General features: G+C 40.9%; 1 protein-coding gene across 2 annotated transcripts in view; it reads right to left on the bottom strand.

The window, feature by feature from the left end:
- Nucleotides 1-4635: 4635 nt before the first annotated feature.
- AUH (AU RNA binding methylglutaconyl-CoA hydratase) overlaps nt 4636-26572 on the bottom strand; it is a 164192-nt gene continuing 142255 nt past the window's right edge. The window contains exons 5-8 of one of the 2 annotated variants that reach the window (XM_081237696.1): nt 14567-14754; nt 11451-11501; nt 9850-9897; nt 4636-6027 (exon numbers count right to left, since the gene is read on the bottom strand). In XM_081237696.1, coding sequence (XP_081093822.1) covers nt 5950-6027; nt 9850-9897; nt 11451-11501; nt 14567-14754 — 365 coding nt within the window. In that variant the 3' untranslated portion in view covers nt 4636-5949. The remainder of the gene's footprint in view (nt 6028-9849; nt 9898-11450; nt 11502-14566; nt 14755-26572) is intronic. The other variant, XM_081237695.1, reaches the window with a different exon arrangement.

Genomic DNA, 26572 nt, shown 5'->3' with positions numbered 1-26572 from the left:
AAAAGAACACAGTTCCCTCCTGAGCTGTCACTCAGTGCCACGGTGATTTTATTATTTCTCTCAGAACAGTTCAGGCCCCACTCTGTGAAATGGGTTCACGAGAGACTGTGTTTGGAAAACATTGGACAGGCAGTCTTTGGAAATGTATTAGGACCGAAACTTGGCAGTGAGATGTGGGGAGCGGATGGTGCAGGAAGCCCACCTTGTTCCTGGCCTGGTCACGGCTCACCCGCCACAGGGGCTGCATCCTCTAGCATCTCCTCTGTGACAGGGAGGCTACCAGGCAGCCATGTGAAAGCCAGCAGGGTGATGAGAAAATGGGCAATCCTTCCTTCCCAGCCCTCAAAATTGGTGCTATAAACATGGCGTTCAGGCCTAAGGATAAGTTTTCTTAAAATATTAAAACAACTACTGCTTAAACTATGGATTATCCCAAGGACCAGAGTTGTTATTAACCACAGCCCCACTTAAGCAGATTACTGCTTTCTGTGCTTCTTTATGACCCAGCCCAACAAGTGAGCTGCCTCTGCAGCCATGTATTTCCCATCTATTCAGCCCGTGTGGGAGCTGAAGGGGTGCCATCTGGATGACTTCAGGGACAGAGATGAGTTAGAAGAACTGTCCTCTGTCCCACCCCCTTGCCCACTTTCTGCTTCAACCTCAGTGTCAGGGAGCTGCTCCTGGTCCTGGGAGAGTGGAAGCAGCTTCCCCTACTGACCATAGCCCTCATCTCTGTTTGTGGACAGACGCAGAGCAGAAGAGGGGTTTTGGGGGTGGGGGGCCTGTGTGGCTTCTTCTGGCCCCTGGCAGCCTCGAAGGTTCCAGTTTCACACTGTGGTTCTAAAAAAGACAGCCACCAGGTTTCCCCTGACCTCGTCTCCTGAGTGAACGCCCAGGTTCCTGAACATGGCCCCGAACTGGACGTGGTTTTGAGACCCACCTCCCTGTCCCAACAGTTCTCTTCTGAAACATGAAACAAGTAAAACATCACCACCACTTCTGTAGAAGGTGACCTTACTGATTCCAAAGGCCTTTTGCCTGGACACATCCAGTCTGTCTTTGCAGTTATCACAAAGGACTACGATCCCTTTACAGATGAAGAAACAGGCTCAGAGGGAGGAGATGCTTTACCTGGTCTCATCACTGGTTTCGGAAGAGTTGAAACTTGGGCAAAGAATGCCTGTGTGACTGGAGAGAAGCCTGAGCGCTTCAACTAGAGAGAAACCCGAACAGACCCCCAGCTGACCTCGCACTCTAACAAAAAAGGATCCCGCATGCTTCAACAAAGATCCTGCGTGCCGCAATGAAGACCCAACGCAGCCAAAAAATATAACGAAAAAAAAAAAAGAACTCCTGTGTGCTTTCCAGAAAAGCACAGAGGGAATCTACAGCCACCTGAACCTGTGACATTGAGAAGTGAATACAAGACTCTCCGTGAGCCTGACCAGTGTAGAATAGAGCAAGATGCACATTGTTTCTCCAAAAGAAGCGTGGGGTGCTCTTCACCCACACATGCTTCCTTTCTGATCCCTATCAAACATGAGTCCTCAGACTCACTGCTCATAGCTGCCAAGATTGGCTCTGTATTCTCCAGGTGTCGTGATGAACGTCGGGGCTCTGAATTCAGAATGCCTGACACAAATCCAACTCTGGCCTCAGCTTCCTAAGCTAGAAAATGACAAACCCATTTCCTAAGTTTTCTGAGTACTGGATGTGAACATGCAGGCAAAGGGCTCGGTTTAAAGGAGACGCTAAGCAGGCACCGCTGTAACTGTCACACTGTCTGCCCATCATCAGATCATTCGATACACACACTATCTCTTGCCAAGTCATGAGAAAACTAGAACCAATCTGGGCAAAGGTTGACATACACATGTATCGGTAGCCTTTGGCTGTGTTGTTCAGCTGTTTCCAGGCTTAAGAGTAATGACAGGTCAACAGCTCCAGGTTCAATTCCTGACTCCACCACCCACCTGTAATCCTGCTCTAGATTCCAGGAATAACCAGTGCCTCTTCTTTCCTGGATGCTATGAAGAGTAAATACAATGGCGCATGGAAACACCTGGAAGTATTCAGGACTTCATAAATGGTAGTCATTATCATCATAACAATACCCGACCCTAATTCTCTCATTGTATTCACATTAGTATCTTCAATGATATTGTCAAAATGTTCCCGTGATTAAAACATATAATACTGTGTTTTCTATACTTTTAAGATGGGATTGACATGCTGGTGGCTATGAGCTCACTTTGCTGGTCCCAGGGAATTGTCAGCTCACTGAGGAAGGGCTATATTCCTACCTTGCCTCCTTTAAGCTGGTGTGTGGACGACTGTCATGAGGGCTGGCCCTGACCACTCGAGAGGTGCATGTCTTGGTCTGTCCTTGGGGTCCTTTATTCTCCCTGTCAGGTGCCCAGCTGGCTCACACTGCCCTGAGGATTGGTTTGAGAAATATGGCACACCAAATTGTTTGAGGATTAGGAGCTATCCCTCTGAGGGGTAACTGAATTTTGGGAGGTTCCCAAAGTCATTTGAAACCGTGAGTTTTTAGGGCTTGAGACCCACAAATATTTTGAGCAGTGTTTGATCCCCCTATCTGCCAAAATACCCCCAACCACAATCTGTAGCGTCTCACCTATGCAGAAGAGTGGCTCTCATTTTACCAAAATATTACCAAGTAACTTTAAACTGCTCTATTTTTTCTTTTGTGACACATGTACACATTCTTCTTAAATGTAAGAAAATTTCTGTCTTTTGATAAAGCCCAATAAATGCTGACATACACTATTTAACTAGGTAAGTAGACAAATAATGATGACAGGATTAAACATTTAAGAAGTCTGCCTGCCTGCCAGGATTTTTGGACCCCAAATCAGAGCAAATGTAGGGCCTCACTTAACCAGAAGAGGGAGTTAAGATTAAGTGAGGAAAAGGGTCAATGGGTAGCCAGCTATGAGTCCATAGGAAAATTAAGCATTTTCTGTAAGTATGGTATACACGAAATGACACCCCACTACTCTAGTCCATGTCCAGAGTGCTAAGTATTGTCAGAAAAGTAACACTGTGTGACAAGCCAAATTTCTTGACAGCCAGAGGGGGGGAAAAAAAAACAGGAAAACCATGTCTATTTTTTATTGAAAACAACACAAACTTGAAATGATCCTTTAAATCACAGAAAATGAACCACAGGAAATCTGAGTCTTCTTTTGGCTGATTACAAGTCCTCTCAACTCAGAATCTCTGTCACTTGGAGATCTCTTTTTCTTTCAGAGGTAAGTTATAAATTAACCAGCACTACATTACCTCAAGACTAGTAGGTCTCCTGCTCTGAGATAACATGAACTGTTTTTCCCCTGAACTGTGTGTCCGGTTAATCATCCTCCCTCTTGGTCGCCTTTAACTCATCTGAACATATGGATACATCCACTGTGTTACCAGCTTGCAGCATGTGGTTTCAGTGTAAGGACTCGAAAACACTCCAAGCCCTGGAGGAAAACAAAAGGAGCTGCTGGCCCACGTGCTGGTGCAGGCACTCCCTCAGGGACGAGCACCGCCCCCCCCCGCCAGCACCCAGCCACTGGGCTTCGACCCATGGGGAGTGTTAGGTCCACCCCCAGCAAGACTGCCCTGCTGAAGAGAAAACCAAGGGAAAGGCAAACATCTATACAGACAGCTGGGCAGACACGTTGAAGTGACTACAGGATGAGGTCTTTGCTTTCAGATACACTCCATTGACTTAATCACTCCAGGGACTTAATCAGAACTTGTTAGGAAATTAAATGGCGTTCAATCAGCAGCAGACTATGAATCCAAGTTAGGAGAGACAAGTCACTCAGCACACTCAATATTTTTCCCCATGAACATAATTATTTCCTACTCAGAATGGAAGTGGCATTTGCGCATGTCACGGACAGAGCCAAGGGGTCCTGAAACGTCTGAAGGATCATGAAAACAAGGACCAGCACTGTATTTGCAAATCATCCTGCAGGAAATGAATGGTACAAGTTTATCAGCAAAGTGTACACACCACCAGATACAATCACCACAGAGCTGAATGTAAATTTTAATAAGCTCCTTTCATATGATGGCGATCAGCTGAGTAAACATCATAGTCTGCACAGTGTCAGCAGCAAAGGTGACAAAGAGCACAGCACTTGCTGTAGTACAAGGACGCGCACAGTAAGCAGGCCTGCCCCCTGGCAGGGTGCCCATCAGCTGAGGTTAAGTCCACGCTTACCTCTTTCAAGGATTTTAGAATTGAGATTGAGAGTTCAATTTCTCAAATTAAAAAACAAAAGTTTCGGTGATTTAAAAATTCCAAGTCTATATGCTTTATTATTTTTTTTCTCTATATGCTTTAAAAGAGCAAGGAGGCTGTGGTGTGGAGCATGGGAATGCATGAAACAGGCAGTCACCCATGTGTCGAACTTGACTTCACTGCAATGAAGCGCAGCTGCAGTGTTCGGGGACAGTGGGGGACCCCTGGAGCCGGCAAATAACAGGCGTGGGTCCTGGAAAAGGGGGGCTTCTCCAGCACTGCTGGACTCAGCCCTGGATGCAGCCTCAAAAGGCAGTGTGGTTTGATCAAATGAACACAAAATAAAGCTAGCCCAAATTGGTTCAGGGAGCTGTACCGTTCGGCTCCCTTTTGCACACTGAATTCTATAGCTATTTCCCACACACTTCCTATCTGTCCCGCAGGCAAGGCTATATAAACTCACACACCCCTGGAGCTCCTCCATTTCTAGTTGCTTACCTGGCCAGGGGTAGAAAGGCATGACGTTTGTTAGAACGGGGAGAGAGGGGTGATGTGTTCACCTCCTTTCCTTACTGAAATCAGCTGCAAATAGCTAGGGAGAAGGAAGCAGAAAACAGGCTTCACTTCACCCTTAATCCAGGACGAAGCCACTTCTAAGGGCCAACCTTGGCTGCACCCTTTTTTTTTTTTTTTTTTTTTTTTAGCGGTACGCGGGCCTCTCCCGTTGCGGAGCACAGGCTCCGGACGCGCAGGCTCAGCGGCCATGGCTCGCGGGCCCAGCCGCTCCGCGGCATGTGGAATCCTCCTAGACCGGGGCACGAACCCGCGCCCCCTGCATCGGCAGGCGGACTCCCAACCACTGCGCCACCAGGGAAGCCCAGCTGCACCATTTTATATCTGGGTTAGGCCAGGGGGCCAAGCCGCTTGCTAGGAGGGCTTAGAGGTACAACAGTTCCGGGCCTCCAGCTGGCCTCCACGAGGCCTTTGGTCCCAGTCTCTGATTGGATTAATTCTCCACCATCCATACTGTATTCTAAGACTGACTAGGTAAAGAGGTCACCTGACAGAATCAGCAATGGAAAGGTGGTTTCTTCTAAAATCCAACATGCAATGATTTATTCAGTACAAAAAGAATGGGGTAAGAGCAAAATTTCCATGTTTTTTTTTCACTAATTTTACTTATATTTGATAATTTTCACTCAGGATTCTATCAGCTCCTTTTTCAGTATGAGATGTACATGTGTGGGTGCATGTGTACAATCCCTTGGAAACTTTATTTGGTATAACTTCACATTTTTGGTACATGGAAATAATTTTATTTTCATACTGTAGCACAGGAGACATACAATCAATATTTTTTCCTAGCATGTGCAATATATAAATTATTCACATTAAAAAAATTAAGAACAGAAAGCCTCATATGCAGGAGGTATTTAAAAATGTATACCTAATTTTGAATTGGCGTTTTTGACAGTATACACTATTAGCTTTATAAATCTGAATGAAAATGATGATGCACATTTGAACAAGTACACATAGGGGTCCACTCCAGATACTTAATTCAGTATATGGATAACTCGCTCTTCACTTTGGTCGCTGGGATTCCAGATGCTGAGGCATACGTGAATCTGAAAGATACTTCCAGAAGTATATTTATTACACTGGCATTTTAAAGATTTCTCTTTCTTCTACTCTCCTTTATAACGAGGGGTCCTTTTCTCTTTAAAAGCAAGAAGACCTTCAAGTCTGTCTTTCGTTGGAATAGTCTAAGAGAAGCAAAACATTGTTATCTATGCCAAAAAATAAAGACAACTGTAAAAGTTTAATAAGCTTTAACTAAGGAAACTAATTAGAAGACAATCTAAAATTTTGAAATCATTTGAACAATTTAAATTATGTGACCAAATTTATCATTCTAACTCTAAGATGCTTTTTTTCCCATTTCAAATATACTTCAATAAAATTGACTTTACTTGTTTTAGACAATTTTAGGTCTACCAAAAAACTGAGCAGAAAGTTCAGAGTTCCCATATACTCCCTCAAGCCCCCCCACTGTTTCCCCTATTATTAACATCCTGCATTAATGTGATACATTTGTTACAACTAATGAGCCAATATTAACACAATATTATGAACTAGTCCATAGTTTACATTAGGGATATTCCATGGGTTTTGACAAATGCATAAGGTCATGTATCCACAATTACAGTATCACAGAGAGTAGTTTCACTACCCTCAACGTCCCTAATGTGCCGCCTAGTCATCCCTTATCCCCCACCCCAGTGTCTTTTCCAGAATGGTATATAGTTGGAATCATATAGTATGCAGGCTTTTAAGACTGAAATCCTTCATTTAGTAATATGTATTTAAGGTTCCTTCTTGTCTCTTCCTTGTAGGATAGCTCATTTCCTTTCATTGCTGAATAACACCCCACTTATACATGTACTACAGTTTATCCATTCACCTACTGAAGGACATCTTGGTTGTTTCCAAGTTTTGCAATTAGGAATAAAGCTGCTATAAACACTGGTGTGTAGGCTTTTGCGTGGACATAAGTTTTCAACTCATTTGGGTAAATATGTAACAAAATGATTGCTAGATCATGTAGTAAGACTATGTAAGAAATGGCCAAACTGCGGTATCTTGTTTTTATTTGCATTTCTTAATGACAGATGATGTGGAGCATATTTTTCTATGCTTATTTGCCATCTGTACATCTACTTTGGTGAGGTATCTCTTCAGACCTTATACCCAGTTTTTAATGGATTATTTTCTTACTGTTGAGTTTTAAAAACTCTTTGTATGTCTTGGATACATGTCCTTTATCAGATATATGTTTTGCAAACATATTTTTCCCAGTCTGTGGCTTGTCTTTTCTTTCTCTTCACAGTGTCTCTTGCAGAGTAGAAGTTAATCTTAATAAAGTCAAACATCAATTTTTTCTTTCATGAATTACACTTTTGGTGTTCTATCTAAAAAGCCATTGCCAAACTCAAGGTCACCTAGAATTTCTACTTTATTATCTTCAAGAAGTTTTATAGTTTTTCATTTTATATGTAGGTCTATGGCCCATTTTGAGTTAATTTTTGTGAAGGGTGTAAGGTCAGTGTCTAGATTCTTTTTTTTTTTTTCTTGTAGTTGAATGTCCAGATGCTTCAGCACTATTCTTTTTTAAGACTGTTTTTTCTTCATTGAATTGCCTTTCCTCTTTTGTCAAAGATCAGTTGATTATATTTGTATGAATCTACTTCTGGGCTCCCTATTCTGTTCTATTGATCTATGTGTCTTTTCTTTTGCTAGTACCACACTATTTTGATTATTGTAGCTTTACTGTAAGTCTTGAAGTCAAGTAGTGTCATTCCTCCAACCTTGTTCTTTAATAGTGTGTTGGCTAATCTGGGTCTTTGGACTTTCCATATAAACTTTAGAACTGGTTTGCCAATATTAAGAAAATAACTTTCTGGAATTTTTATTGGGATTGCATTGAATCTATGATCAAGTTGGGAAGAAGTGACATCTTAATAATATTGAGTCTTACTATCCATGAATATGGGATATCTATTTGTTTAAATTGTGATTTCTTCACCAGAGTTCCCTCTTTAGCCTGTTTATGTGATGAATTATATTAACTGATTTTTGAGTGTTGAACAAGCCTTGCATATCTGGGAAAAAAATCTCACTTGGTTGTGGCATATAATTCCTTTTATATATTGTTGGAGTCAGCTTGCTAATATTTTGTTGAGGATTTCTATATCTATGTTCATGAGGGATAATGGTTTATAGTTTTCCTTTCTTGTAATGTCTTTAGTTTTGTTATCAGGCTAATACCATCCTCATGGAATGAGTTAAGAAGTATTCCTTCTACTTCTATTTTCTGGAAAAGATTGTAGATAATTGGTGTAATTTCTTCCTTAAATGTTTGGTAGAATACACCAGTGAAACCATCTGCGCCTGGTGCTTCCTATTTCTGAAGTTTGTTAATTATTGATTTAATCTCTACAACAAACATAGGACTATTCACATTATCTGTTTCTCCTTGGATGAATTTTGTTATATTTTGTCTTTCAAGGAATTGGTCCATTTCATCTAGGTTATCAGATTTGTGGGCATATATAGTTCACAGTATTCCTTTATCCTTTCAATGTCCATAGAATCAGTAGTAATAACCTTTCTTGCATTTCTGATATAATTTTTATCTTCCTTTTTCATTGATTATCCTGACTAGAAGTCTGACAATTTTATAGATCTTTACAAAGAACCAACTTTTGGTTTTGTGTTTGGTTTTGTTTGGTTTTTGGTTTTGTTTTGTTTTGGTTTGGTTTTTTTGTTTGTTTGTTTTTGGTTTTGTTTCCCCTTTTTCAATTTCACTGATTTCTGCTCTAAAGTATTATTTGTATTATTCTGATTTGGGATTTAATTTTATCTTCTTTTTCCACTTTTGAAAAGTGGAAAGTTATTATTGATTTTAGATCTTTCTTCTTTTCTAATATACATATTTAATGCTATAAATTTCTCTCTAAACATTGTTTTTCATATATTCCCACAAATTTTGATAAGTTGTATTTTCATTTGGATTTAGTTCAAAATATATTTTAATTCCTCCTGAGACTTTCTCTTTGACAAATGTTATTTAGAAGTACACTGCTTAACCTTATTAAAAAGATTACATCTCACCATTAATAGGTGGGGTTCCATCTATCTTTCTGTTATTGACTTCTCGTTTAATTCCATTGTGGTCTGATGGAATACTTTGTATGATTCCTGTTACATTTGATAAGATGTGGCCAAATATGGTTTTAAAATTTTTCTTCAGACTCTGAGGTTGTCCATTTCAAAGAGGTTTGTAATTTAGTTCATTCATGGTATGTGCTCATCAATGACAGGTGGTAATTTATATATACAGACCAGGTGCAGAGTAACACTCTAGCTATTGCTCCTAGTTCATGGTACTTCCATGCTTAACCGGGAGCTGACACAGTTTCCAATTCTCAGAAAAGGTAGAACAAAACTCTTTTGCTACTTTAGATGCCTTAAAACAAGCACCTAAAGTATCTTTCATTTAAAAAAGGATGGAAGAAAGGGAGGAAGGAAGATTTGTTCCTCTATAAAAAGCCCTATTAATTTGTGTACAAAAAAGAAAACTGTATATGTAATCCAACTAGTGAACTTTCAGTGGGTAGGAGGAAAGGCTCAGAACATCAGGAAAAGCCAATGAGTCTCAAATACTGATGTTTCCTGGAGGCATGTGCTCACAGCTGCCTTCCTCACACCTCTCTACCCTGGAGTGAGGGTTCAAGACCACACCCAGAAAACACAACATGAGCCAGAGAGATGACAGCTACAGCACAAATGGTACTAACTTAACTATTCTAAGCATTTTCTAAATTACATAGACAGGAGTCATTAGTATGTGGAACAGAATCAGTCGTAAGAGCTGGTAACAGTCAAACAGCAGAAACAAATAATTTCAACCCATCTGTATGATTTTGTAATAGTGTATATATATCATGGTTCAGTGATATATAATTTAGTTGACTTATACAGAAGGTAAGGGGTATCTGCATTGAATTTGTGGTTGTATTACATACCTGAGCGTAACAAGCTTCTTCTATGGCTAATCCTGTTACTAAATCAACCTGAGGATAAAAATATAATTCATTTCAGCAAGAATTACTTTTTAAAATATGGTATACTCAATATAAATATAAATTCAAATTTAATAACCTTATTCCAAAAGAACAGAATTCTTTGATGCAATACAGTAAATCAGAAGTATGACCAGCCCGAGAAACTCTGGAACCAGGTTGCCTGGGTTCAAATTCTGACTCTACCATGTGGGAGCTGTGTAACCTTGGTTACCCAGGTTATTTAACCTCTCTTGCCTCAGAGAGATGTATCTGAACAAGGAGTTAATTACAGTATCTACCAAATGGGGTTATTGTGAGGATCAAATGAGTTAATCTAGGTGAAGTCTTTATAAAGTACATAAGTTATATATTGGGTTGGCACGTAGTTAGGGTCATACAAGGTTTTTGCTATTAGCATTGTTACTATTTTTTTTTTTAGAGAATTTTTTTTAATTAATTCATTTTATTTATTTTATTTTTGGCTGTGTTGAGTCTTTGTTGCTGCACGTGGGCTTTCTCTAGCTGCGGTGAGCAGGGGCTACTCTTCGTTGTGGTGCACGGGCTTCTCATTGCGATGGCTTCTCTTGTTGCGGAGCATGGGCTCTAGGCGCGTAGGCTTCAGTAGTTGTGGCACGCAGGCTTAGTTGTTGTGGCTCGCGGGCTCGAGAGTGCAGCCTCAGTAGTTGTGGCACACAGGCTTAGTTGCTCCACGGCATGTGGGATCTTCCCGGACCAGGGCTCGAACCCGTGTTCCCTGCATTGGCAGGCGGATTCCTAACCTCTGCACCACCAGGGAAGTCCCAGCATTGTTATTATTATGTAAGAATTTTAAAAAACCAACTACTTTGTAAGTTTTTAAAAATGTATTTATTACTAATATATTTAACCTCTTTTTACTGCTGTGAAGGCCAGGAAAATATAGTGGCCTCTGGGTCTGCAAGGAAGAAATATCTTTCTTCAAAATTCCTGTAATTAATTTCTCCAAAATACAACTGCTGTAATGAAAAGCCCAATGTAAATGGGTACCTGCATTGCTCCCTTGCTGTGCTTACTTCTCCCCTGTCCTGGGGCCTCCACTCCTTTGGAGCTATCTCTCCAGAGTAACCCCAGGGCCCCCTGCAGGGTTTATGTGTGTCTCACTGCAGAAAGCACATTAAGAAGTTCAAGATGGTCTCCGTCTTTAGGAGGAGCTTGGAGCCAGGAAGTTCTCCTTAGAACATTTTTTTATAATATGACACTGGTGCTGAGAATACACAGAATGCCCTTTTGTTTTGGTTTTCTATGAACTACTAGCCAATAAATCTATTAACTCAATGGCATAAATAATAAGCATGTCATATGCTGCAGGGCATCAGTGAAATTACTGAATTCTGTGATTATGATACTGAAGCAACAACAGATATAAGCAGAATGCAATCACTGATGTAGCTAAAAAGAACCTCAGTAGCTTTCAGTAATCATAGCAGTGAAACAGCTATATTTTAGAATATTAAAAAATAATGGTTCATTGAATAAATCTCCACTACCTATTCCAACAAGAAACTCAAACTTAAGGCACTCACCTCCATCCCTTGATTAATTGCTAATTTTGCCACTCTCATTGCAACAGGTCCCTAAAATTCAAATTAAAGAAACATATTTTAATTATTTATGCAAATCATGTTGTACATCTCAGTCAAATTCAGAAATTTCCATTGCTGGATCCACGGCATAGAGGCAACAATGGCTGTAAGATAGTTGATGGAACATTTATTTTAGGAGCCTTGCAAGACCTTAATTAAACAGTAATTGTAATAATCTATTGCACCAGCATGTTATGCAGATTTCACAGCATGCTGTGGCACAGCAAACTATATGCTTGGAGGTCAGCAGGTGGTATGTGTACAGTAGAGGGCTTTTCATTATTCAGCAAATTTCCCTACAAGTTAAGTAGGAAAGAGAAAAGGAGATAAAGTGTTTGGCACAATATCACACCCATTAGTGGTTCAACAGAACCCTGGGCTTGAAATGAGGCTGACACTATTGATTAACATGGGATTCAGATATCATCTGTTTCAGGCAGTGGAGCTGTAATCTTTCTTCCCTGAGCATCAGGAACTAACCACGATGATGATGTATTAGTAAAGATGCGTCCTCCAGGCAGTGCTCCCACATCACACAAAAGCTCCAAGTCCAAATAAGTCCTTCAGGATCTGTGAGGGTCACAGAGGAAAGAATTGGGAGTCCTCTGCGAGAAGGGACACATAACTTTGTCTTAGAAACCATAATCCTCCAGATGGGATTTGATTATTCGATCACATTTTAAATTCCTGAAAACTGTTTACTGGGTGATGAATTAGAATTCAATGGCATGTTTTAAAGCATCTTTTGAATTAAAATGCAAGAGGCTCTAAATAACAGGCACAACAATGGACTCCAATAAGTGAATGGATAAATGTATGATGGCATGAAAAATGCCGTTTTTTGGTTATCTACTTTAACCTATCTAAATTCTCTTCCTAAATCACATGCTGAAAAATCCTTTTCAGAGACTGCAATTTTCCGAGGCTTAGGTGAGTACCTTAGAATCCTTCCAGATGTGATTTGTATGTATGTTACACATACTACTTTTTTTTTTCTTTCAAGATCATCAATTCATTTTTTTTTTTTTTAACAAGGTGCTCCTCTCAACAAGAAACTTATCCATTCACTTTTATTACCAGTTGACCCAGACAAGTGCTAGTCAAACTTCTATATGCATACAACTCCCCAAGCCCCTGGTTAAAATGGAGATGCAGATTCAGGGGTCTGGCATGGGCCGGGGATTCTGCAAGTCTAACATGTTCCCAGCGGACGCCTGGACTGCTAGTCCACAGACCACACTTTGGGCAGCAAGGTTTATAAAACTGGAGAAACAGGAAAATGAAAATGCTACTAGGTATAACGCTTAATTCGTTTCTCTTTTAAAATAAAAAACTAGTGCCTCTTTTTTGTATACAAACTTTTTTTCTAAGATAGAAAAATGGAAGTAACATATAATACAGAAATCACCTAGAAATACTAATTTTATAGAAGCTTTCTAATTATTTAGAAGACTAATCGTTTAGTAACAAGGTCTGTAAAAATGAATATTATTCCACCTCAAATTCTGTTTTGTAACTTTTGTATACAGTTTCACAGTTATACATTTTCCAAAGTCATTTGACATCTCCCTTCACCTGGGGAAAAATTAATTTCAGCAATTAATGTTCTCAGAGGCATGTCCTTCAGATGAAAGAGACTATGAGTTCTGCCTGGTTTACCATGTGGTAGGGGGCAGCCAGATGTCAGGTTGGAGGTGGGGAGAAGGGGGCTCTCGGGCGGGGTGAGCTGTGGGCAGTGATGGCATTAACAGCACTGCAGTCACAGGAGAAAGAGCCAGTTCCCAGGAGTGAGATAAGGAACCTGAACCACAGAGGTGCCAAGGGGCTAATGAGCCACCTGGGCAGAGCTCTGGAACAGGGAGCTGAATGCTCCCATCCAAGGATCAGGAGAGGCTGTGAATCTCAGAACTCGGGAGCTGTTTTTTTTTCTTAAACTAGTAAAAATCTTTTCTACTTGCTCTCTCTCCATCAATTCAGAGTATAAGACTCTGTGTTACCTCATATGGGGAATAAACTATATAAGGGCCCTGCCCTGAAAGAGCTTATAGCTCGTAACTTAACTGAGAAGGACTGAAGTAGCGTCAACAGCAGGCAGTGTGGTTTCAGAAACCAACTCAAATGAGAGGACCCGTCTGACAGCTCTCAGGGGACAGGTACATCACAGCAGACCTGGGCCCTGTCTTACAACAAAGAACTCCAAGGATGCCTCCCGAAACTGGATGCGAAACTCCAGACAAATGTGGAGGGTGCGTGCATTTTTCTAGAGAGAGATTTCATGAGATTTCCCAAAAGGACCCATGGCCTTTGGTTACAAATACTGAGAGGTAACAAATACTGTTTGAGTTAGAGAGGAAGTAATTTTGACTCCAGAAGTTGTAAAACTTTACACGCCATTAGGAATAAAGACAAGTCACTAATGGTTTACATAGCAAAAATCCTTTAATCTATGATTTCAGAAGAAAGGAATATTTGAAAAATACTCCTAAAAGAGTGAGAGAACCAAGAAACCCTCAATACAGGTCCCTTGATGTGCTGTTATTAATATCACTCATGAGGATTACGGTCTGTGAGGAAACGTGCAGTGAGTCCCGGATTTGAAGTGTAATTGTGAGGAAGCATGCTGTGCACAAAGGAGTTAAAACAATGCCTACATCACCATAAAAACAAACACAGTAAGACACACAACTGGTGCTGTTCAAGCAGGTTATCTCAGGCTATAGGACCTCAATGAAAGCTCACTTGGCATAATCGACTCTGGGCTCCTTACTTGTGTTTCAGTTTGGGGGCGATCCAGTGTGACAGCCCATCCGTCACCGTTTCTCTTCACGAGTACAGTTCAGGTCAGAAGGGCTAGCTGGCGAACAACTTAAGTTGCTGGGAAGTTCTGTCCCACGTGATAAACATGCATGTGATACATTATCAACGTATGGCTACAATAGGGGCCTCAGATTATCTTCAAATCTTAATTTTAATCCTGAAGGCTCTTAATATTAATCTAGTCAATTTGTTATAAAGTTAGCTAAAAAGAGTAAAAGAAGGAAATGCAATTAAAATACCTGAGGTAAAAACTCTCTTGCTAGGTCCAAGGCCTTTCTATAGGCAGCGTCCCCCTCCTGGTTCTGTTCCAGAACATGGCTGATCAAGCCCACTGCTTTGGCTTCTTGGCCATCGAGCACACGTGCAGAGAAGATGAGCTCTTTGGCCAGGGACATCCCAATGGCACGTGGCAGTCGCTGCGTGCCCCCTGCACAGGGGATGAGACAGAAAATGCAGGCAATGATTTGACACCCTTTCCTTTTAACATTTCAATGTTTCATTTCTTCTTTTATAAAAATAAACCAGGGCCGGAAGTTTATATGTCAAAATTAGTAACTGGAAAACTACTTCAAGACAGAACCTAATTTCTTAATTAGTTTATAAAATTATTAATACCCCAAAAGCACTTAAGAACCTTATATCATTATTAAGTGATCCTGACACTGACCATTACTTGCACCATGGCTGGTGTGTTCCTGAATCCAATCCACAATCATTACCAAGTCAGGAACCATAGGGTGCACCGCAGTTGCTGGGGTCAGGGGCTGGTTGGGGAAGGAGTTTTCTCTCCCTCAGCCGGTTCACCAGAGGAATGACAGGTCCATCAAGCTTGGCATTTCCCTTTCAGTTTAGATAAAACATCAAATTCTGAGCAATTCAACTCATGTGCTTTTGAAGACTCATTTACAGTAAATGAACCGTAAACTAATTTTAATTTAACGAAAATAAAAACAGATAATTATTCATGAAAATAGGCTTCGTCCCGGGGTTTTATTTTTCAGTGTAAGTACTAATCATCCCCTGATGCATTAATCCATTAGATCCATCTATCTGCTCACCCCAATATCTTTGAGTGAAGAGACTGAGATCTCATTAAATAGAAAGCTGGACAAAAGCAGGTAATATTCTGACTCGGAGCTTCAATTTCTACCAATAAGAATATGAAAACAGCTGCAAATCCTAAATCTTATCTTATAAGTCTTATCCTTAAAGTGGCGGCTGGACTGCCCAGGAGGCCAAGGAAAGGCTGACTGTGAAGGTTCAGAGGACAAAAAGCAAACTGATGGCCAAACATCTGAACAAGCTCACTGTGTTTCTCTGGCCCATAAAGTTTAAACTTTTTTTTCTGCACTAGTTACCAACATTTATAAACTGGGTGGGTAATTGCATATAAAAGCTAACTTGTACCTGGAAGTTAACTGCAGCTGCACCTTTTAGATGCAATGCACTCGAGTCTGCCACGGCCTCCACCACTTCCTGCTACTCCAGTACTACAGACTGAGAAGTTTTGATTTTCTTTAAGCAACATTAAAAGGCAGGCAAAATATACTCTTATTCGCATCTCAACCAAAAGTGGGGGGGGAGACAAGTTTCAAGAAAGCATGTTTCCCTTCAATAATTAAGTACATTCCTACATGTTTAACAAACAGAGCACGCCAGCATCGGAAGAACGTAGCTTATGATGCTATTATTAAGCAACCATGTTGAGAACGATGACCATGTTTTGAAAATATAGGTGATCAAAAGAAAAAAGAAACAAAAATAAACCTCAAAAGGATTGACATTTTCAGTAGGCATTGTTTTTGAACATTAAATGAGTACTGCTTCTGTAAACTGCAGTTATTTACTGCTCACACAGCCCAAGCAGTTATAGATGGTTAAAGGTATTTTACACAACGTGGAAACAAACGTGTGTGAAAAAATGAAGCACTGACAAATTTAAATCTAACTGTAAACAATGATGTTGCTCAGTGTAGTAAAGATAGGTCTGAAAACTTACGGAACAAGCTATATGGAACAGACAAGTTATTTACAGTGTTTCCAATGGCAGCTGATTAGAACAGAGATATAAATAATACAACCCAGATAGCTATATTTACTCATGGAGCTGATGAGGATTTTCATGAGACTAAAGTACTTACGGATATAGTATTCATGATAAGTACATGTTAGGAAATGACTCTCTGTTGTGTTCTGTGGAAAGTTTAATGTAGATTTTGGTCAAAATTAACAAATGTGACCCTCAACAGTCATTGTTAGTGCTGCACTTTTTATTCAAGGGAAACTCAATATTTTGCAAGTCCACGTAAGCCCATTCATCATATTATTTTGTGTATGGCATGATTCTCCAGGAATAAAGATTTTATAAATATTTAACAAAGGAACAGTCATGAAACTAACACCATGAAACAGAGCTGAATGGCACTGAACTCTAAGCTTTGATGGATGAAACGGATGCAAACCTAACTGGTTGCTGCAGGGCATGATGTGAGTGTGAGAGGCCTGGTGCTGAAGAGACCTTTCTGTTCTGTTGAAAACACTGCATCATAGGATCCAAGGAAAAATCCTCAACTTGGCTCACCAACGAACACTGCATCCACGATTTGGCTTTTTTGGTTGACATCACAAGCTATCTACTCTAGGAACCTCATGTAAGTGCAATCATACAGTATTTGTCCTTCTGTATGATGGACAGAAGGTATGTGTCAGAACTTCATTCCTTTGTAAGGCTGAATAATACTCCGTTATATGAATATGTTTTGTTTATTCTTTCATTTATTGAGGAACACTTGGGCTGCTTCCATCTTTGGCTATGAGGAATAATACTGCTATGAATACGTGTACACAAATATCTCTTCAAGACCCTGCTTTCAATTCTTTTGAGTAGATACCCAGAAGTGGAATTGCTGGAACATACAGTAAATGCATGTTTAATTTTTTTGAGAAAGAGCCACACTGTTTTCCACAGCAGCTTCACCATTTTATATTCCCACCAATAGGGCACAAGTGTTCTAACTTCTCCATATTCTTACCAACACTTGTTACTTTGTGTTTGTTTTTTGATGGTAGCCATCCTAATGGGTGTGAAGTGGAATCTCATTGTGGTTTTTGATTTGCATTTCCCTAACAACTAGTGATGCTGAGCTTCTTTTCATGTGCTTATTGGCCATTTGTATATCTTCTTTTTAATTGGGTTGTTCTGCTGTGGTTGAGCTGAAGGAGTTCTTTATATATTCTGGATATCAATTCTTTATCAGATACGTGACTTGCAAATATTTTCTCCCAATTCATGGGTTGCTTTTTCACTGTTGACAGTATCCTTTGAGGCATGCAAGTTTTTAATTTTGATGAAATCCAATTTATCTATTTTTTCTTTTGCTGCCTTTGCTTTTGGTGTCATGGCCAAGAAATAATTGCCAAATCCAACGTCATAAGTTTTTCCACTGTCTTCTTCTAAGTTTTGTACTTTCAACTCTTACATTAAGGTATTTGATCCATTTTGAGGTAATTTTTGTATATAGTATAAGGTAAGGGTCCAACTTCCCTCTTTTGAGGGCAGAAATCCAGTTTCCCTAACACTACTTGTCAAAAGAGACATCCTTAAATAGTTAGACAAATGTGTGATTTAATTTGCTCATTCTTACCAAAACTTTATCTTTAGGAAACCTGTTTGGTAAGAAATTATCTGGCCCACTTTCATATGTTGCATTCAGTTTGCAGAAATCAAAGACTGATAGTTTGAACTATATTTTTACTTTATGGAATTAAAGGTAACTAACTGACCCTTCACTAGCTCCAGGTATATAATTTCAACCTTTATAAGAATGATATGACCTGTTCAGTTTGCCTTTGTCAATTAATACTGATAGTGTGAGCAGCGAGCCGTACAAGCGCAAGTTACTGAACTGCAGTGCAATGTGACACAAAACACTAAATATGATTGACGTGGAATCTCAGACTTCTACAACCATCTCAGGAGTAGTTACTCCAAACAGAAAATCTTTTTATGCCAACATTCTAGTCCAGTTTGGAAGTACTTCTGTTTATAAACAGCTATTTTCTATTATGAAATAAAGCAATTAGCTCATTAGGGAAGCAAGGTTCACTATAGCATTGCATCTTGCAACCCGAGAGACAAGATGTGCCACTGAGACCTGGTGTGGAAGAAAAGGCATCAGATATTTTAAGTTCCAAATACAAAAAGAAGTACTAGAGAGAATTTATTTCAATTCATCTTTTATTAATTCTGAATACTAAATTCCAATATTAGCTTAGAGTTAGGTAGAAGTGAAGACAGTGTGTTGTATTTCTTTTGGTTGATTTTCTTACACCAGGCTTGCTTCTATAGATCACACAACCTGCTTAGTTCCAACAGGGATTTGAGTTCAGGATCACTAAAGTGCCATCTCTAGATACAGTCTTGATGACTGGAGAAATTAAACAGTAGAACTAAAAACAGGGTTGTCCCCAGTGGAATTAAAATCATTCCACTCTGAGAGCCACCCTAATGTATTCAAAATCACACAGGTCTGAGACTCTATTCAAACTTACACTACTGTCCATCCCAAGAGCTTCCAGCATGGAGCCCTGACTCCTAGGTGGGCCCTGCTCTGAGACTCACAGAGTTTTAGTAACTTGCCCAAAGTCACGAAGTTAGGTTATAGAAATAGGATCCAAACCTACCTCTGCCTGATTCTTATCTACTATGTGGTAAGACAGTAAAGAGCAACTTATGAAATAAGTTTGTAAGCTGCTTGATAAAAGGTATGGTATATATAAGTAGGTGCATAATATAAGTAGGCATATACATATATCAAATGTATCTAGAAAGCTGTCTCTGTGGGATCAGCTGATAGATAATGATCATTTGTTATTCATTTTGCCTGGTTGTATTTCAAAACTGTTCTGCAACAGTAATATGACACTGTAATCGGAATAAAAGTGCTACACTGTTTTTGAAGAGCACAGTACAAGGAGACAAAGAGCCAACCACTGGGTAAAAGCCTCTCAAGCCACTTCCTGCCTGTGTTCCCAGGAAGTTCTCCAGGATCTGGGAAGCCTCAGCTCTCCTGGGTTGCAATGTTAACACTAAGGGACCATGGTATCAGGAGGTCATACACTCCCATGACACTCCTGCAAGTACCCCACGGTACTACCAAATACGAGAAGTATGAACGGAAGCTGAATCAGCTGTATTTCTGTCAGTTTCCACAATAACTCACAAGGCTCCTGCTAAAATACAAGTAATTTAACCCTTTCCAGGGGCAGTAAATTCAGAGCATGTTTTGCTTCCACAAAAAACAACTACTGTTGAGTCACTTCATCATCTACCAGAAGAAGGCATTCTGTGGTGTCCCATGAATCCTCATGAAGATCCATCAGAGTAGTAAGCAGAAACGGCGTGCCAAAGCCACATTACTATGTTATGAAGAGGAAGCATCTTGGACACTGACCCTTCCCTTTCTAATGTGGGAATGCTCAGAAAATGCCAGTTGTTTTCTAAGGCTTTTTGCTTTGGCTCTGTCATCAAGGAGATTCTGATTCCGTGGGCTCTGCTGACCCACTGCTATAAAACGTGAGGTAGGAGATGATTCATTTTTAATGAGGCAACAGAATTTACATAACCAAGTGAATATGCACCATTTCAGAACAGTCACCCCAAATGCTGTGTACTTGTTATTCAGGACCATTTTGGAATTCCTCTTTTGGAACTCATTTCCAAAATGACACATTTATTCACTCATTCAAGTAGTTATTGCAGCTTCCTGTTCTGGGCAGATGGATACAGCTGTGAACTAAACAAACCCCGGCTCCCAGGAACTGACATTCCTGTGGGGAAGCCCACAATAAGCAAATAAATACACACTGTTAGCTGGAGAGTAGAGTGTATCAGGGTGTGGGGTGTACACAGTTTAGACAGGATGGCCAAGGAGGGGCTCGGAGGAGGTGACACTAGAGCCAAGAACAAAAGGAACCAAGGAGTGGATACTGCACAGGTCTTGTGGGGACCATGTCTGACTCACAGAGCAGCACTGGGAGACGAGAATGGCTGGAGCAGGCCCAGATCCCATCGGTCCCCTGGGCCTGGAAGGACCTACGGACTACTGTGAGGATGACAGAAAGTCACGGGGCATCTGAGAGCATCTTCTGAAAACAGTGGTGTAGGAACATCCATCACTAGTGAAGATTTGGGTTTGAGGACAAGCTATGGTCATTATGAGCCAAGAAGATGGAGGAGGTAGGTAGATGTTCATTCTACTTGTGGCAGGGCTCCAACAGGGTCAAAGAGAAATTTCAGAAGAACTACCCACATGCTTTCGATATCTGTCACGTTTCGGCTGCCCAACACCCACTGCCCCCATTAAAATCCTGGTCTTGCTTTTGGAGAACACTCCCCCACATACACCCTGCTGTACTCAACCTGGGACAGTAAAGAATCCCTCCAGTGGAGACCAAGATCCTCCTTCTCTCTGCCCTGGAACAGCAGGGCAGGCACCCAAGTCACGTTTGGTCCACTGGATGTTACTTCTCAGGACTGGGAGTCCTGAATGGGTGATCTTGTAGCATGGAGCTTACAGGCAATGCAGGGGCAGCGATGTGCCAACCTGATGATTCTTTTATTGTGTTCTTGCAATGGTGCAGACTGTGTGTTTCCAGGGCTCCTAAGGTCTAGTTTGGGCTCTAAGCCTTATTCTCTAGCCAGCTATTGATCCTGGGACCCTTGTAATAAATTTCCTCTTCATGTAGGGTAGCCAAAGTCAATTTCTACTGTGTGCTTTCCAATATCATGAAAGATACAGTGACATACTAGGAGTTTTGTTTTTCTCTCTCTTTCAAAAATAGTTGGATGAAGCTGGATGGGAGTTTATTTGTTCTACTTTTCTCAGAGAAAATCCATTCGTTCAATCTCTTAATTTATTGGTCAAGTGACCTAGTATGTGCCAGACGCTGTCTCAGGTGCTGAACAAACAGCAGTGAACCAGATAGGCCGTCCTCGATCTTACAAAGCTTACATCTTACATAAAGAAAGGGAAGAACAAGAGCAATAAACAAGCACACGGACAAGAGAGAACTGAGGTTGTGGTGAGTGTTACGAAGAGAATCTAAGGCAGGGAAAAAGGTTCTGAGATAAACATAAGATGACTAATTTAGGTTGGGTGGTTGGGGAGGCCCACATCTGAATGCTAACAGGGCAGAGACATGAAGGTCAGACAGAATGCCCAGTGATGAGATCAGCCATGCAAGGGCCCTAAGGGGAAGCCAAGCTTAGCACTGAGGAAGGGGAGGAGGCCACTGCTGCTCTGGGGAGAAGGCTGTGAGGAAAGTGGCAGAAGTGAAGTTGGACAGGCAGGGTTCAGATCACACAGACGCAGTGTAGGTTTACATCTTACTCTATGTGTTATGTAAAGACACCGGAGGGTTTTGAGTGGAAGGTGACATAATTCGATTTGTGTTTTAAAAGATCCTTTGTAAGGCTGGCAGGGAACAGATTGTAGGGGCGAGATCAAAGTGGGGTGCCCAGCTGGAGACTACTGCTGTCCTCCGAGTGAGGTATGATAGCAGCTTGGCCTGAACTAGGACAGCACAGGCAGGGAGAGGGGGAGGGATGTGGGGTGAGTGTCCAAAACCGCCAGTAAAATGGATTTCGGGAGAAAAGGAAATCAATCTAATGCCTACATTTCTGGTTAGAGTGTAATTAGTAAGCAGTGCTGTTTACTGACACTGGGAAAAAGGAGGCGGCGGGGGTGCACTCTGGCCATGTTCAGTGTGGGGTGTCTTTTACATACCTAAATGGAGCAGTCGAGCATGTGACTGGACAGGCAGCCTAATGTTCATTAATAATCACTATCACACAGACGGCATTCAAAGCCAGGGGCCTGGATGTGCTCACCTAGGGAGGCTATTTAGACAGAAAGGAGCAGAGAAGGAGTCAGCAAGATGCTGAGAAGTGCCCACTGAAGTGAGTGAGGTGGCAGAAATGCAGGAGGAAGGTGGTGCTCAGCTGGACACCTACCCCCACCACTACTCCCCCAGCCTTCTTCCAGTGAAGTCAAGTCTGTAGGGCTCTCCTAGGCAAGACTTTCCTCACTGAAATAAAGACTCCCAGGAATAAACAGGCCTTCTCCCAGGATGCTTCCATGTCTACATGTGACACTTGGAGCAATGACAGCCACCTTGTGACCACAATGGAAGCCAGCAAGGGCAGAATCGTCAAACGAAAGATGGCACAGCAGAAAGACGTCACTAAGCTGCTGAACTTACCAATCCGGAGGCTGCCCTATGCTGTGACTTCTTGTGATATTACGCTGTATTTTCATATTGTTTAGGCCTCCTGAAATACGGTTTCCTGTTATCTGTACCAAAAATGTCTGCAAGTGTAGATGGATTAAGGAAAGAGATCTGAACACACATTTTGGAGAGTAGAAAGCAAACACACTAGGGAAGTAATGGCAAGACTGCTGGGCAAAACCAATTACACATTGGAGATTTGTGGCCATGAGATGATTAGCATGGTCTTTTCTAGAAACCCCTAGCCATCTGGGGGCAGGCACAGAGCAGGTACGTAAGCTGGAGCTTCACGAGACAAGTACAAGAAAAGACGAGGAGCTAGGCAATAGCAATAGTTGACATGTACTGTGCAGACACTATGTAATAATACCAGGTCAACTGTCCTAAGCACTTCATAGGTATCTAATTAGCTCATTTAGTCCTTATAATTCCGCTATGAGGTGGGTGCAAAGGTAGTTAAGGTCATTTGTAAGTAAGTCATGCCACAAAAGACCATGAAATCTAAACTGGATGAAGAGAGGAAGGACTTGGCTGAGCGTGAAAATGTCCATGGACGTGATGATTCGATGAGATCCAAAAAGAACTGGAAAGATGTTGCAGAGTGACATGCAGGGAGCTAGATTCAGAATGGAGCCATTACTGATGACGCTGAAATCTAGGGTACAACCATGAGGGTGGGTACTGGGCTAATAAGACAGATGGTAGGAGGTGAGTTAAGAGATAAGTTGGGTCGTGACCGGAGGAATAGCGAGAGTCACTGCTGCCACCTGATGAACGTGGAAGTCAACAACAGCGTGCTGATGACGAGCAAGCAGACCTGCAAATGCCTGGGGTTTGTTCACATGCAAATCTAATTCTCTTTTTGGCACTCAGATTTGGGAAGCAGGTAGCTCTGAACCACGGTCTGAAGCCACAGACAATCTAACAGGATGAAAACACTCAAAATGGTGTCTGTCATATCTTTTGCATGTGATCAATAATACAAAAATGAGTTTGTAACTACAGTTTTTAAATAGTTGATTCTTTCCCTTTATTTATTAATTTTCAAGATCAAAAGGCGGTTCCCCAGCATCCTCCAAAGGTGACCAAGAAATTTTTAATCTTTGAAACCACCACAAAACTGACAACTCTTAACATAGTTGAAGTATTAGACTCCACTGCAGTTTTTATCTTTATTGATGCTCAAACTACCCCATCTTTGGTCAGTGGGAACTTACTTAGATTGGCTCTAGGGTCCTACTGACATGACCTTAATAGTCTTTGATAACTTGTTACCTGGTATCACAAAAATGTTCTAAGCTCAACTTGAACATCTCCTCCCCAGACCTTGAATCAGTCACTTTCCCAGAGCCCTGATTCCTTTCGGTGGAGCTGCATTTAAAAATTTAACACTTCTACTCATATCGTGACCAAGCTTACCTAAAATAGCCATGATTTCATATGCATGTTCTGTATATTCTTTTAATGATTTTGCATTGAGTTTCGAGATTCTGCTTCTTCAAACAAATGAGCATCAAGGATGAGCATTAACGAACACGAGAGTGAGTTCTTTGGTAGTCAGGAATTCACTATGTAATGCTAACGGATCTTTACATTTTCACTGTCCACTTTACTAAAGCCAGCCTCTTTAAAAAGAGCTTTAATTTTATTACTTTGACCTAACCACTTCCTTGATACCATTAGAAGTCAACCACAAAACCTGGGGGCCAGTTTTCTCAAGGCTGCACTTCTTGCGGAGTGTTTGCCATCGCATAGGGAATAAAACTGGGGCTCTATTATAATGGAAAAATGAAAATGGGTGCTAACTCAAGTGGTAAAATTGTTTTAAAAATGTAACAAAATGTTTTCAGCTCTAGGTATTATTTAGACAGAATGAAAATATATTTGAAATATTCCTTTTAAAAAATTTTCCATCATTTTAATCTATCATTTTGAGAAGGCATCAAGAACCATTGCTCCCCCCACCCCACCCCGCCCCAGGCAAGGTAATCCTCTCCTGGGATGGTAGCACTTTTATTAAAATAAGCTTAAAGTAGCAAAACCTCTATATCAGCAGTGGCTTAAACACAGAAAGCCTGTCTTTGCAGAGAAGACAAGAAAGGAAAACTATCTGGTCTCCTCCCACCCCTCTGTATTCCCTGCTGGCAACAATCTGCCACCCTTCTCCTCCCAGACCAAAGTCCTAACCTGATTAAGCCAAGTACAGATGCTACTTTCCTTCTGCATATTTACATGTATTTAAATAATTTAAAGCAAGCTTTGACATTTCACAATCAATTATAATACAGTATGTAAATAACTGAACATAATTTACAGTTTTGGATTATAAATTATGTTTTAGTAACATGTACAAGGTAGAAAATTCCAAGTTTTTTTGGTTTTGTTTCTGGGTTTCCTTTTAGCCTTTTATTTCCCTCCTCTTATGACTCCATGGAGAAAGAAGCCATGCTAATAAAGGGGGATGCTTACAACAAATACTTTAAGTTGAAAAGTTATATAGATACTGCATTCAGGGCAGTTTGTTGATACAATTAGAAGTGATCTCTGACTCTTACTTCTTAAGTAAATATCGCTTTTGATTATTTCTAAATCCCCTCTCGTAAACAGGAAGTTCCACTTAAGGTTATATTTTCCTTGAATTGTGGAGGAAACATTACAGTAAAATGTTAACTTTGGATTAAAATGCCTGTTTCAACTGATTACTGTGGAACTCTGTCAGAGGGCTTTAGGCAAGAGCTTTCTTGACAGATCTGGGCTAGATGCTTACAAAACTGACTTCCTCTCACTTTTACAAAGAAAGAGAAGTGTGCTATGTGAACAAACATGGCATGATTACTGGTCTCATAATAGATCATGTCACAATCATAAAAAAGCATAAAAATATCTATTCTTCAATTTGTGACCAATGCTTAAAGTGTTGTAATACTTTGTTTCAGAGGCTTTTTACTTTTTACCATGTTGCAAAACAATGAGAGAACACACACACACACACACACACACACACTCACACACAGAAACAAACAAGACAGGAATAAATGAGAAGGAAAACCTGACTGGCTAAACCCCAGCAGAACGTACCTAAAATACATCGGTTTGAGCTCTGCTTGGCTTATGCTAAAGGAGCACTTAGCAAAATCTTAAAAACTTTTTAAGAACTGGGGCACAGAAAGAAATATTGTACATCAAACTTTTTTTTTTCCAGAGCAAATTAAGCTGACTAGCAACAAATTAAAGCCTTTGTGATATAGCTTTCATTAATATTTATTCTAGAAAGTTTTCTTGACTGTTATCCCATTCACTGTTAGAGAGACAGATTAAAAACAAAACTTTATTTTTAAATGTTTACATACACTGTTTTTTTTGTGGGGTTTTTTTTTTTTGGCGGTACGTGGGCCTCTCACTGTTGTGGCCTCTCCCGTCGCAGAGCACAGGCTCCGGACGCTCAGGCTCAGCGGCCATGGCTCACGGGCCTAGCCGCTCCGCGGCATGTGGGATCTTCCCGGACCGGGGCACGGACCCGTGTCTCCTGCATCGGCAGGCGTACTCTCAACCACTGCGCCACCAGGGAAGCCCTACATATACTTTTTACATCAAGTATCTGAAGGATTATTATCTATTTTTTAACTTCCAAAGAATATATTATATACTGCATGAAACAAAGTACCTTACTTTTTTAAATGACTTGTCCATTTTGGGCCACCCAATGTCCACCAACAGTGCTGCATGCTCCTCTGCCACTCTCTGCAGCTGCGGAGGTTCTGAACTCAGGTCCCCTGGTGGCTCCAAGGGGGTTGCCGGAGGCTTCCTTTACAGGAACCTCTCTCCCACCCCGGCATAGACAAGGGGTAGGCAAATGACTTAAGTCAGGCCAATCAAACTATCTCTTGCAATTTGGATCACAAATGGAGCAATGGAAGAATGGAGGAAATGGTTGGGTACATCAACTCAAGCCAAGG

Source organism: Mesoplodon bidens (assembly GCF_964165515.1).
Source record: "Mesoplodon bidens genome assembly, chromosome: 6".
NCBI classification, from domain to species: Eukaryota; Metazoa; Chordata; class Mammalia; order Artiodactyla; family Ziphiidae; genus Mesoplodon; species Mesoplodon bidens.
The sequence above is the reverse complement of the archived record's forward strand: the minus strand, read 5'-3'. Positions and strand labels throughout refer to the sequence as shown.